At 36.3% G+C, this 12,500-nt stretch overlaps 1 protein-coding gene across 1 annotated transcript in view; it reads left to right on the top strand.

The window, feature by feature from the left end:
• Positions 1-8,513, top strand: part of SAK (Sak kinase) — an 11,022-nt gene extending 2,509 nt beyond the window's left edge. Inside the window, exons 3-13 of the mRNA XM_070120949.1 lie at positions 1-140; positions 476-674; positions 1,062-1,215; positions 1,389-1,720; positions 1,873-3,181; positions 3,361-3,503; positions 3,604-3,719; positions 4,827-4,960; positions 5,294-5,512; positions 5,715-5,888; positions 6,346-8,513. The exon at positions 1-140 is cut by the window's left edge and continues 71 nt beyond it. Coding sequence (XP_069977050.1) covers positions 1-140; positions 476-674; positions 1,062-1,215; positions 1,389-1,720; positions 1,873-3,181; positions 3,361-3,503; positions 3,604-3,719; positions 4,827-4,960; positions 5,294-5,512; positions 5,715-5,888; positions 6,346-6,588 — 3,163 coding nt within the window. The 3' untranslated portion in view covers positions 6,589-8,513. The remainder of the gene's footprint in view (positions 141-475; positions 675-1,061; positions 1,216-1,388; positions 1,721-1,872; positions 3,182-3,360; positions 3,504-3,603; positions 3,720-4,826; positions 4,961-5,293; positions 5,513-5,714; positions 5,889-6,345) is intronic.
• The last annotated feature ends 3,987 nt before the right edge of the window (positions 8,514-12,500 follow it).

Raw genomic sequence — 12,500 nt, 5'->3', positions numbered from 1 at the left:
GCTGAATCATCCAGCAATACTCAAGCTGTATGCATTCTTCGAGGACCAGAGCTTTGTTTACCTTGTGTTAGAGCTGTGCTCTAGAGGCGAGCTTCAGAAGCATATCAAAAGTCTGAGAAGAGTCTTAAATGAAGATGAAGGTTATTATGATTTCATTGTCCCTGTCTTACTGTCTCGCTTTTTGGAAGTATTGGGTTATTTTTTAGATAAAGTGAAATTGTGGTCAAATAAAACTATACAGTTATTGATTCTGTGATGAATACAAGCAGTATTCCATACATACATATGCTAATATGTATAGCAGCAATATATCGTATTTATCTTATGTGGAAGTGGACTTGGCATTGATTCTGGACATGGTAGTCTCATATTTCTTAATTGAACAATATATGCACATTAAAGGTTTTCAAAGAGTTTCAATTATCTGCTTTTCTCTCGCTTACCTAAATTTAATTATATATTTTCTCCTCACCAGCTCGTGAATATCTCAGTCAGGTGGTGGCAGGGATGCTGTACCTCCATTCCCAGTCCATCATGCACAGAGATCTTACATTGTCTAATCTCTTACTTGACAATAATGGTAGGGTTAAAATTGCCGATTTTGGACTTGCAACACAATTGCGCCGCCCGGATGACCGACACATGACAATGTGTGGAACACCCAACTATATAAGGTATCTTAATGACTATGTTTTATTATTATTATCATAATATGATTGCTATTACTTTTTATCATTATTGTTATTATTATGATGACTTTTTTGTTAGTCTTTTAAATTACTTTTTTATTTATTTATTTATTTTTTCTTGTATTTCCAAAAAGAAAGTGTAACAGCAACTTTGTGATGGATGTCAAGAATTTAAAGTTACAAGTACAGTTAAAGTTTTCAGTTTTTATGAAGTTGTTCATGAAAACAATGGAAGCACAAAGTTTCCATTTCCTTTTTCATATAAGGTTTATTCTAGGTATAATGGTACTCATTCATATACAAAAATCTTGCATAAGAGTTATTCAAACTTGGATGTCTTCTAGACTTTTAACTACAGCTTTCTCCCACCAGTCCTGAAGTAGCCACCCGCAGTTCCCACGGCCTCGAGTCTGACGTGTGGAGCCTAGGGTGCATGCTCTTCATAATGCTTGTGGGACATCCACCCTTCGATGGGGAGGGAGTGAAGGAATCAATATTCACGCGGGTGGTAATTGGTGATTACAAGGTATCTAGGAGAGGAATAGTCATTGGATTATCTGGATATATATACTTTTTTTTTTTCTTCTTCTTCTTCTTGGTTGTTTGTGCTGTGTCACAAATTTTATACTTGTTCATTTAAAGAAAAATAACTATCTTGGGAAATTTCCAGCAATTGTTAATGATTGGCATTATTTACAGATCCCAAGTTATGTGACAGCAAATGCCCGTTCCCTTATTTCGGAGTGTCTCAAGAAGAATCCAAGAGAGAGGATCAAGCTTCAGGCCATCCCCCATCATCCCTTCATGGCAGTTGGAGGCAAAACTGACATCTCAAGAACATCAGATAGTGGACTATACACTATGACTACTGTGGCCACCACACAGCACACACGACCTCCTTTGACGACCATTTCTGAGAGTGATTTGTCAGATACAGAGTCGAGTGGATCAGAGAACAGACAAGGAGGGCATCATCATAGGTTGCCTTACCTCAGGCACCCTCCATCGCCTCCAATTCGAATGAAGTCCAAGTAAGTATGATGTTCATGTTTATTGTTTTGTTCATGGATTTCAAGAAAACGTTACATTTCCTTTAAATGTGAAATACCATGATACTGTGTGCCATACATGGATTTGTGAAGTAGGCAGTGTTTATATCTATTTTATTTTTTCTTCTTTTCAGCCCAAAAGACTTACTTCCACCAAATGCTGGGGTGATAGATACCCTGAAAAGAAAATTCACCCCATTACCTTCACTGCAAAGAGGAGATTTTGGTCATTCTAATATGCCAATGCCTCCTCTGATTAGACGAGAACGAGATGTTTCAGAGGAGAGACAAAAGCACCAACTGATGTACAGCCAGAAGCAGTCATCTCATAGTGACGATCGTTCTGACTCCTCTCAGTATTCCTCCTCACACATGAGTGATGAAGCTTATCATTACCATTCAGGCGAGAAGAGAAGCAGCAGGACCAGGGATCACAGTGCAAGCAGAAGTCAAGACTATCATTCTGCAGGCAGAAGTCCAAGCAGAAGAGAGAGGTCCCATGAGCGCTATGGTAGTGCCCACAGGGAAGTGTCAGATAATTACAGAATTCACAGTGACACCGAAGAAGCAAAGGAGAGAGGAGGTCATCCACGTAGCAGGTCAAAACAGAGAAGCTACTGCCAAGATTATCCTCAGAAGTCAGAAAAAGGCAACAGGGATGCTTACCATTCAGAGGAAAGGAAAGAGCATTACCGCTATGGACGGCCTTCAGAAAGACATGATGAAAGGCCCCATAGAGAACATTCTGGTCATAGACATAGAGAATCATCCAAAGATAGGTATAGTGAAAGAAACCGAGATGATGAATACCAAAGAAATAGATCAAGAGAGAGACATCAGCATTATCACAGTGAGAAAACTAACAGGAGAAGGGATGAGGAACCATATAACCAGAAGACTCACCCGTGTTGTGAGAGTTCACAACATAGATCCTGGTGTAAGCAAAAAGGACGTAATGATTCAGAAAAGAATGTATCTAACTATGAAAGAAGTAGATACACTAGTAGATGTGAAAATGACAGATATGGTGCAAGTGACAGAGTCCATGTTCCAAGTCAGCATAGGCACACACAACATGAACAACCAGTCAGAGCTGAGGGGTCATCATCTCGTGATATAAATATCCTGGGTGACCTTGCCCCTGTTAAGAATTCAGTTCAATCTAAGAAGGACAGTGAAGATGCAAGACCAGGCCATGGTGGCACAGTGCATGAACAGCATCCTGTAACTCCAACAAAAAGGAAACCAGATTTGAACTGCCAGACTCTTAAGCAGCAAGTTTCTCCTCTTTCATCAAGAAGGCTGAAGCCTATCCGTCAGCGCACTAAGAATGCCTTTCTAAATATATTGGAGAATGGCGAAATATGCTTAGAATTCCTTCGCAATATGAAAGGACAAGAAGTTGTTGCTGATGTTTGCAGGATATCACCAGATGGAATGAGGGTAAGATGTATTATGATTTTTATACATTTGTGTTTAGGCAAGAATTTGTAATGTGGAGAGATTTATATAGGTAGTTAGATAAGTAGATAGATTAAAAAATAAGCTAATAGATATGAATAGATAAAAACACACACTTCTTCACTTAAAGCCTTTTCCAATGACATTAATTCTCTTTGCAGATTGTCCTTTACCAACCAAATGGAGGTTCTGGGTTACAGCCTGGAAGTGCACCTCCACCATTGCCGACAGAAGGGGCAGATTCCATTTATGGCTACGAAAACCTTCCAGCTAAGCATTGGAAGAAATACGTTTATGCTGCCAGGTATGTCTCCTAAACTGCAAATGTTTCTTGATGGCCTTTGGTTTGTAATCATCTTTGCATGGGTGGCTGCATTATCGTTAACAAAGGTTTTACTTTACAGATTTGTGAAGGTAGTGAAGGCAAAGACTCCTAAGATTACCTACTACAGTGATCAAGCCAAATGTTTACTGATGGAGAACTCACCTGATCCTGACTGTGAAGCAATCTTTTATCATGGTATATTTTTGTATATTTTCAAGACTAAATTCATTAGTCATCTATTATGTCTAATTAAAAATTTCATTTTTATTTGTAGTTATGATAGAAAACTTTAAACAAAGTCATTAGAGTTACTTTATTGATTATTTTCTTATTTAAGGGAAGCATATATTTTAAGAAATCGGACAATGGCATTTGACACTTTATGAAAAGCAGTGCAGCACTTTGGTCTCTGAAAGGGGAATGGCAATAGTATATTGAAGTACAAACATTTTAAGAATATTAATTTTCAGGGATGAAAATTCAAGCATTTCAGAGATGTCATAGCATAAATTCTTGAAATGTGACAAAAATAGAATGTAAGTCTTGTGGATGTTCCAAAAAGCTGCATATTTGATCTGATATAAATTCTGTTTTTCAAACTGGATCTGCAAAATTTGTCTTTTAGTAATTATTTGAATTGGACTCTAGTTCTCAAGGCTCATAGATATGGTTCTTCACACTCTCCTACCCCATTTAAGATTGTTAGGTTGATACTCCGAAGGTTAATTTTTACCGTGGTTAATTTTGTGGATCAGCTGTAAGCATTTGTTTTTAATATATAATATGGAATGTATTGAGATAGATAGGTGTGTTTATATGATTATGCATAACAGACTTATGTTGCACCCTTTACCATTTACCAAACCCTGTGGCTTAATAATACTTCTGGGAAGGTACACATTCAGGGCTCTAAATTAGGAGTAACAATTTGAACACCCTCCCCTGATTCCAAAAGAGAAAAGTAAAGAATGAAGAAGAAAAGAAATATATAATTATATCGAAGGGTAAAGGTGCTGAGGTGGGTTTCATAGTTTTTGGGAAATTATGAAAAAGTGAATATATTTATGTGTGGCCGAAAGTTTGAAATACCATAAAAGGACTTTCCTTTTCTTTTTTAAGGCAAAATAAATACATACAATAAGCTTCTACATTAAAAAGGTTCAGTTGTGGAAGAGCAACTGTATCTAGCACATAGGGCTTTCCTGAAAATCATTTCCATTATTAGTACATTAGATGGTTGGCATTAATTCATTCATTACTGTTTTGCATTTATCTTTTTTACAAACAATTTCTTTCCACCAGGTACAAAAATCACAAAGAGTGGGAAGAATGTGATGTTAACAGAAACAACTGGGGTAGTACACAAAATACCACAGCCATCTGGACACCATAACCTACCTGAGCAGCTTCAGCCGATTTACCTGCACTTCAAACAGGTATTTATTAATATGAATAACCCTTGGATATTGCATAGTAGAGATGCTGATAATGTAAGCATGTGATTAATTACTTTTGTTTTAATTAATTTATTTGTTTATTTGTTTTTTTAATTTTATTATTTATTCTACTTTAAATGTTTTTTTTATTATTATAATTATTATTTTTTAGGTGACATAATATAGTTTCCTATAAAGAAGCAGAAGACAAATATGCTGTATGGTGATTTTATCTCTAGATAAATAACTTCTTCACTTACTGTATGAATTCTGTAGCTTCTGAGCTTGAAAAGGATACATCAGTCTAATTTTACTCCAATCATCTCTTATCAGATCCATGAGCACTGCCTGTATTTAGAAAGAGTTCTCTCAGAGGTTGTTGAAAAGACCGGTCTGGGTTGCTTTCCCATCATTGTAGGACGTAAGCCTGCATCGGTATCAGCAACTCCTCCTAGCAGTGCTCGCAGTTCTTCTAGCCCACGAGAAGATAAAGAAAACCTTTCACCAGTGTCTGTGCAGTCATACAAATTACCAAGAAATGTTGCAGCACAGGTAAATTAAGTACATTGTCTCAGTTTTATTGTTAAATTTTATTTGATTTGAAGATAGTCTGATTTATTACACTGGCAGACATTTAGCAATGACAGAACATAATATGCAAATTCAAATAATTCCTCGTATTTAATTTTTGATAAACATTATTTGTTTATGGTATGACACTGACAACTTCTCTTTGTTCCCTATCTTCTAAAAGCTTGGGTCATTTGAGGGCTCTGTTGCAAGTGTTCAGGTCGAAGGAAACTTCGTCCCTCGACTCCGTGCACCACTGAATCCCCACATCCCTCGAAATGACTCCAAAGGAACAACGGGCTCTTCAAAACATTCTGTCTCTCGAGTCTATGTTCACAACATTGGCTGGGCATCACAGGTATGTTATTTGGAGCTTAAGTAAGGTTTCAGCTAGGGATGATGATCAATTTTCTGATGAATGTACTCTATTGTAATGTGTATGTTACAAAAATAGTCATTTTTATCAGTTTTCTTTTCATGTCAGTTTTGAAATTAAAGTACCTGAAATTAAATGTGGACCATTTTATATGACTTATTTATTAAATGAATGCAAAGTTATACAAATGTCTTAAAGTTCAACTTGAAAGATGTAAAAAAAATGCATGTTAATAATCTCCTCATTCTCATTTATGCCTTTTGTTTCTCTGAGGCAGACTACTTTAAAATAGTTTTAAATTTCTAATGCACTTCTATAAAAAAGAAAAAAAAAAAAAATTGGAATTTGAACTTCCTAATCTTCTTTCAATGATAGTTTTACTTTATAATTCTTATAGCACTAAGACAAGATTAGATATAATCAAAATACCACATTTCAGGATGAAGAGGGACAGGTATCAGTGGAATACCTTGATGGAACACAGCTGCAGGTCAGCAGCAACTCGCCAAAGGTGGTCTTCACTGATGCATCTGGAGTCTCAGCCACATACTCAAGCAATGACAAGTTGCCGCTCTCTGTGCAGCAGAAGCTTTCCCAGATGCAGGTTGTGCTGACATCCCTTGCCAGGCCAACTGACTCCTCTGCCACTCCAAGACTTACTCACCCTGTTGGCCTTAGATAGAAGTGAAGGATTATTACACTTGCATTGTTGCAGTGGCAGTGGACTTGTTTGGAATAATGTGCTAAAAACATTATTTTATAGATGCAATCCATTTTCATTATAAGTTAAGTACAAAGTGCTTTTCAAATGATAAGGACACCGTGACATCTCAAGCAATGCTTGATTGAGGTTTTAATGCTGGCTATTATTGCTTATCATTTTTAACTAATCATGTGCAAAATATGTCTTCCAAAGAAAGCAGTGCTTAACATTATTTTGCCGATAATGATGTCTTCCTGAATGCATAATGTTGAAGTGATATTTTTCAGGTGTAAATTTTCTGAAACCTGATATATCTTCCTATAGGACTTCCACCAAGCTTTAGCTTTGCATCCTTAAAAGGAGATGCAAAATCTTCAATCTCCTTAGAATACTGAAAACCATTTGTATTTCTTATATTATTTGAATCATTGTTACTATGACATTTGTAAACAAAGAGTCAAAAGTTTCCTAAACAAAGCTAATGGGCTTCCAAATCCAAAAATAAATGAGTAATAAGTAAATTGTAAAACATGAGGATGAAAATATGCATGTAAATCAAAACTAGATTATTATAGATGAATGTGATGTACCTTCATAATCTTTCTCAATTTTTTCTAGTTGACTCTTCACTAACCACTCTGTCCTCTTCTTTACTCTTTTCTTCTTTCATCGGTCACATCACCCTGTAATTTCTTTTGACCAGCAATGTTTATATTAAATATGGCAGCTTCCTTTGCTATCCTAATTGTTGAACTACTGGCAGAAGAATCACCATAGGACTATAACAGTACCTCTTCAAGATCTTTTCCAGAAAATGTGCGAGATGTTGAGATAAATAAAGTATAATAAAGAGTATGGAATATGTGAGAGAGATGAAAGTGTTCATGAAATTGGTTTGTGAAAGAAATATAAAAGAAAGTGTGATAACATGTAACCATTTTTAAGATGTTTCTCTTTCTAGATCTCTTATGTAAAACAGAAAATATATAACTTAATCATCAATATCCTTGAGAGTCATTTTTATAATATTTGCACCATGTAAATAGTGAAGAGAACCTCCAAATTAAATGTAAGGACCTTGTAAGTCATTTTGATCTGAAATTTATCCTAAGTGAATTATAGCAGATGGTATTTCTTGCATGGCATTTTGGCAATTGTATGGGTTTCACACCAGATCTGTCTTGCATAGTGTTTTGTTATGTACTATGTACAAGGGGTAATGGAATATATATCTATATATTTTTTTATTATTTGCTAGTAATTGTATATGATTATACCTTTATCTGCATTACATAAAAATGACCACATACAAATAAAAAATTATTTATTAAATACAGGAAAAGAAAACTATATTTACTTATCCCTGTGTCTTCCTGTTTATTGATTATTTCTGTATATAAGGAAAATGCATGTTAGCATTTATATTTCACTATATATATACTATAAACTTTATTAAGTTGAGAGACTGTATTAAATGTATTCACTGTTTACTTGTAGAAAAGGTATGAATGAGACTGGATATTTTGACAATATGAGAGATTTATCTGACCGGTTTCGATAATGTCTTCATCAGAAATACATGTATTTCTGATGAAGATGTAATCAAAATCAGTCAAATATATCTCTTGTATTGTGAAAATATCTAGTCTCATTCATACCTTTTCTACATTTGTCAACATGGACAAGGTTTACTGTTTACATTTCAAGAAATTAAAATATAAAAATTCTGAGAACCAATAATTTGTTACTGGCAGATACACACTTCTAATTCTTTCAGTAGATGGATCCCCTGCTTACCTGTAGTTTATTGAATGCATCTCTTTTTTTAAATGAACACCTGCTTTGTATGAAGTAGATTCCTGTGAGTGTTTTATGTAAAGTTGTTCAATAAAAATGCATTGTTTTCTATGATTTTCAATTAACACTATTGAGTATGGTACTTGATATTTGATTAAATTTCTTAGTTAATAGTCCCTTTCCTCTCTTGCTGTAAGTTTATTAGTTATTAATACTTTTCCTATTCCCTTAATCTGTTCATAGTGGTTGACTTAAAATGAAAAAGATGTGAATGAGACTGAATAATTTCACAAGACAAGATGTCTCATTATTTCTGATGTTTTCCAAGTGATTTTAATGTTAAAAGTTTCAAAAGGTTAATAACACATCTTGCTTGTCACATTATTCATTCTTATTTCTGCTATTTTTAGACATATGGTACATTAAGCTCTATTCACTTCATACTTTGTTACTGGGATTTATTTACTCTGTATGTTCCGACATTGTAGATCTTCCTATAGTAGGTTACCTGCCTATAATAAACAAGCTTCAGTATGTCTGCTTTAATTTTTGTTAAATATACTTTAAGATACTGTGGTAATTTTTTTTGGTACATTCTTCAGAAACTAGTGGTCATTATGGCAGTCACCCCTTTCCTTGATTTTCATTGATTCTTTTTCATTATTTTTACTTTAATAGTATTTCAGGAACATTATATTTATCATAATATCAATAATGATTATAGCAGTATCATTATTGTTAGCATCAGAAAAAAAAACTTTTTCCTTCAAAAGGGAAAATCAGGTGCCGTCACTAAGGTCTACTCATGGCTGAGTACTTATGAGGCCATCTGTGTGCAACAAAATTCACAAAAAAATTATATTGGACAGTCTCTAAATCCACTGCCAATGAGTTAATCATTGGATGTCTTTCTCATACAGCTTCATCTGTTGATTTATATCTCTTCAGTCTTTGTTGCCTTTCTGGGCTTTTTGATTCCATTAAGTTGTATGAATTTTCAGAGCCATGGTCTAAAAAGTTCCTTTTTTCTGCTAGGTCTTCAGACTAAGCAATATGCCACATCTACACATACACACATACATACCTGGCTTTATCATCCATATGTCTGACATTGAAAGGATGAATCCCAATCTCCCTGTTACATTTCCATAATCTTGACAAAATAATTTTAAATGGGCATTATATAAAAAGGTGTAAGAGCTTTACACTGAGGTAGGATTGTTAAATTTTTAAACTTTAAGTGCTTCCATCCCAAAAATACATAAAAAACACTAATCTGAGCTTTCTTCCTATCAACGAACTGCTTCATATTATTTGCCCAATAACAATATTTCCCTGATATATAGGTTTTAACTGTAAAGAGCAATACTTTTGTCAATCCCAATCCCATTTGACTCATCAACCTAAACCTAAACAGTATTAACTAAAATCACTGTCTGTTTCTTGCTTCCTGATATCACATACAGTAGAAGTACATACTTACGGCATGCAAGACAGACAAATACTAAATTTCATTTAATACCTCACATTCCCTTTCCTTATCATTAAGAACTCGGACATTTTAAAACATCATTTAAAGGTTTTAAGGGTTGGCTACTTCCTTGTGTTTCAGCCAAGTTCCCACCCCCTTTCCTCCTTTAGTGTGCACTAGTACGGCTAACTCTTCTTTAGATGCATGAAGAGTATGTTATTCATATGCAGCCTGATTATCTCCCAGATGTTCTGTGTATACTATTGTGCCTCTTGCATAATATCCGTTTTCAAGTTAATTTCAGATTATTTAGTATTGGATGTGATACAGTAATGTATATATTGATACTTTGCTTATCATTGCTTATCTCGTTACCTTGTCAAACGGCCTTTTACATAGACAACATGGTATAAATGCTTCCTTATTTTTCCCTGTATGTGCTTCATGATATATATAGCCTTTGTAACTGACTTTCCTGCCATAAACCCTGACTGTCATCAATATTTACGATGTTCTTCACTATCTCGTCTAAAATTACCTCCTATATTTCATTCCACGTTACATTCTCAGTCTTCTACATTGTCCATACTGTAGTATACCACCTGTCGCCTTTGTACAGTAATATTGTAAATCGAAAGCGTCGCGCCTCTTGACTTCTCTCATCCCACACGATCCTCTAATACCCTCTTATTATTCCCTTTATCCCAGTCCTTCCGGTCTTATTCAGCATGTCATTGGTGAGTCCTGACGCGCCAGACGTTTTTTTTCCATTTTTTCCTCTCAAAAAATGATTGTTATTCTATTGTCTGTTGGACATTTTCACTTCATTTTCTTGGTTCCAGTTCATTCCTGTATTCTTAAATAAGTCCTTGTCAAACTCCGTAACAGTACGTGCATCCTTTCTCAATATTACTGTTATGATTATAAAGACGGCTTACGATTGATGTGATGACGACGACTGTTATTATTGATATGATTTTACTATCATGATTGTAAAGATGAGGATGATAATGATTATTATATAATTAATATGATTATTGTATATCATCTTTATCATCATTATTGTTATCACTAGTTTCGCATCTTTTTTCATCGTCATCATCACCATAATTATCGTTTTATTGTTATTATTATTGTTGTTATCTTTATTATCTACATTATCATCTTTATTATTACTATTATCTACATCGTCTTTATGTTGACGAGTCAAAACAGTCCGTGATATTCAACAGCCAATACTATTCTGCAATATTCAATCAACAATCAATGATAATGTATGAAGGACTTTTCACCTCTCTACCTTGGCCAGAGAGAGAGAGGGGGAGAGCGAGAGCGAGAGCGAGAGCGAGAGCGAGAGCGAGAGCGAGAGCGAGAGAGAGAGCGAGAGAGAGAGAGAGAGAGAGAGAGAGAGAGAGAGAGAGAGAGAGAGAGTGAGAGTGAGAGAGAGAGAGAGAGAGAGAGAGAGAGAGAGAGAGAGAGAGAGAGAGAGAGAGAGAGAGAGAGAGAGAGAGAGAGAGAGAGAGAGAGAGAGAGAGAGAGAGAGAGAGAGAGAGAGAGAGAGAGAGAGAGAGAGAGAGAGAGAGAGAGAGAGAGAGAGAGAGAGAGAGAGAGGAGAGAGAGAGAGAGAGAGAGAGAGAGAGAGAGAGAGAGAGAGAGAGAGAGAGAGAGAGAGAGAGAGAGAGAGAGAGAGAGAGAGAGAGAGAGAGAGAGAGAGAGAAACGGAAGAATGAACCATCAAGAAAGGACAGGAGAAGACTCCCATGTACGTCACCTACGAATTAGCAGGTGTGTCCGCACAGGCATTTGCCCAGACCAGTGGTGTTGTGTATGTGGCTATGTCATAAAGAGAGGTGACACATCTCTGAAGTGTCAAAGTTATACCTGTGAAACCATGTCACGACACCTGTATGCATAAGAAGAGATTCTCTGAATTAAGGTTGCAGAGTGATATCGTCGATCCTGTGGAAGATCTACCGGAAATCACCGTACAGGCCCGCGCTACTGACGTGGAGACTGGCCGTTCTGAAGAAGGTAACGACGGGGACGAAGATCAGTTGTTGCTGCTGTCAGTCCATGAACTCGTAGACATCATAAGAAAGCTGCGTGTGTAGTTACGTAAGAAGACATTGCTGAATTCCTTCAACAACTTCACTGCCGATCTTGATAGCAACCGAGACGCTGTGGTTTATACACTGCAGCTTATTGACACCATATCAGCCACAAAGAGAAGTGCTGAGGAGCTTGAAGCTTAATCCATTGCCTTCACAGATAGTTCTACTAGGGTTGACGAGGAGTGGCACAGTCTCGTAAGCTCAAGTGACACCCTTTAGGTGGGGTGGGATTCAGGCAGCCCTAAGATTCTCAGATCAACTAATCGTGATCAGAGAACCACAGGTAGCCTCCCCGACACAATTACGCTGCCACATCCAGCTGCTACTGCACGGAGTGATAGGGACAGTAGCGATACCAGGCCCGACTTCCACGCCCTCACACTGGCACACAAAGGACACAGCCAACAGGTGTTGAACAGAACCACTGGCAGACCAAATCAGCAAGAGGACAAGTACAGTAAAGTTCCGTCTTCCAAGCAAATCCGCATTTTCTTCAATAACTGCAAAAGACC

This window comes from Penaeus vannamei, chromosome 4 (genome assembly GCF_042767895.1).
Source record: "Penaeus vannamei isolate JL-2024 chromosome 4, ASM4276789v1, whole genome shotgun sequence".
NCBI lineage: Eukaryota > Metazoa > Arthropoda > Malacostraca > Decapoda > Penaeidae > Penaeus > Penaeus vannamei.
The sequence above is the reverse complement of the archived record's forward strand: the minus strand, read 5'-3'. Positions and strand labels throughout refer to the sequence as shown.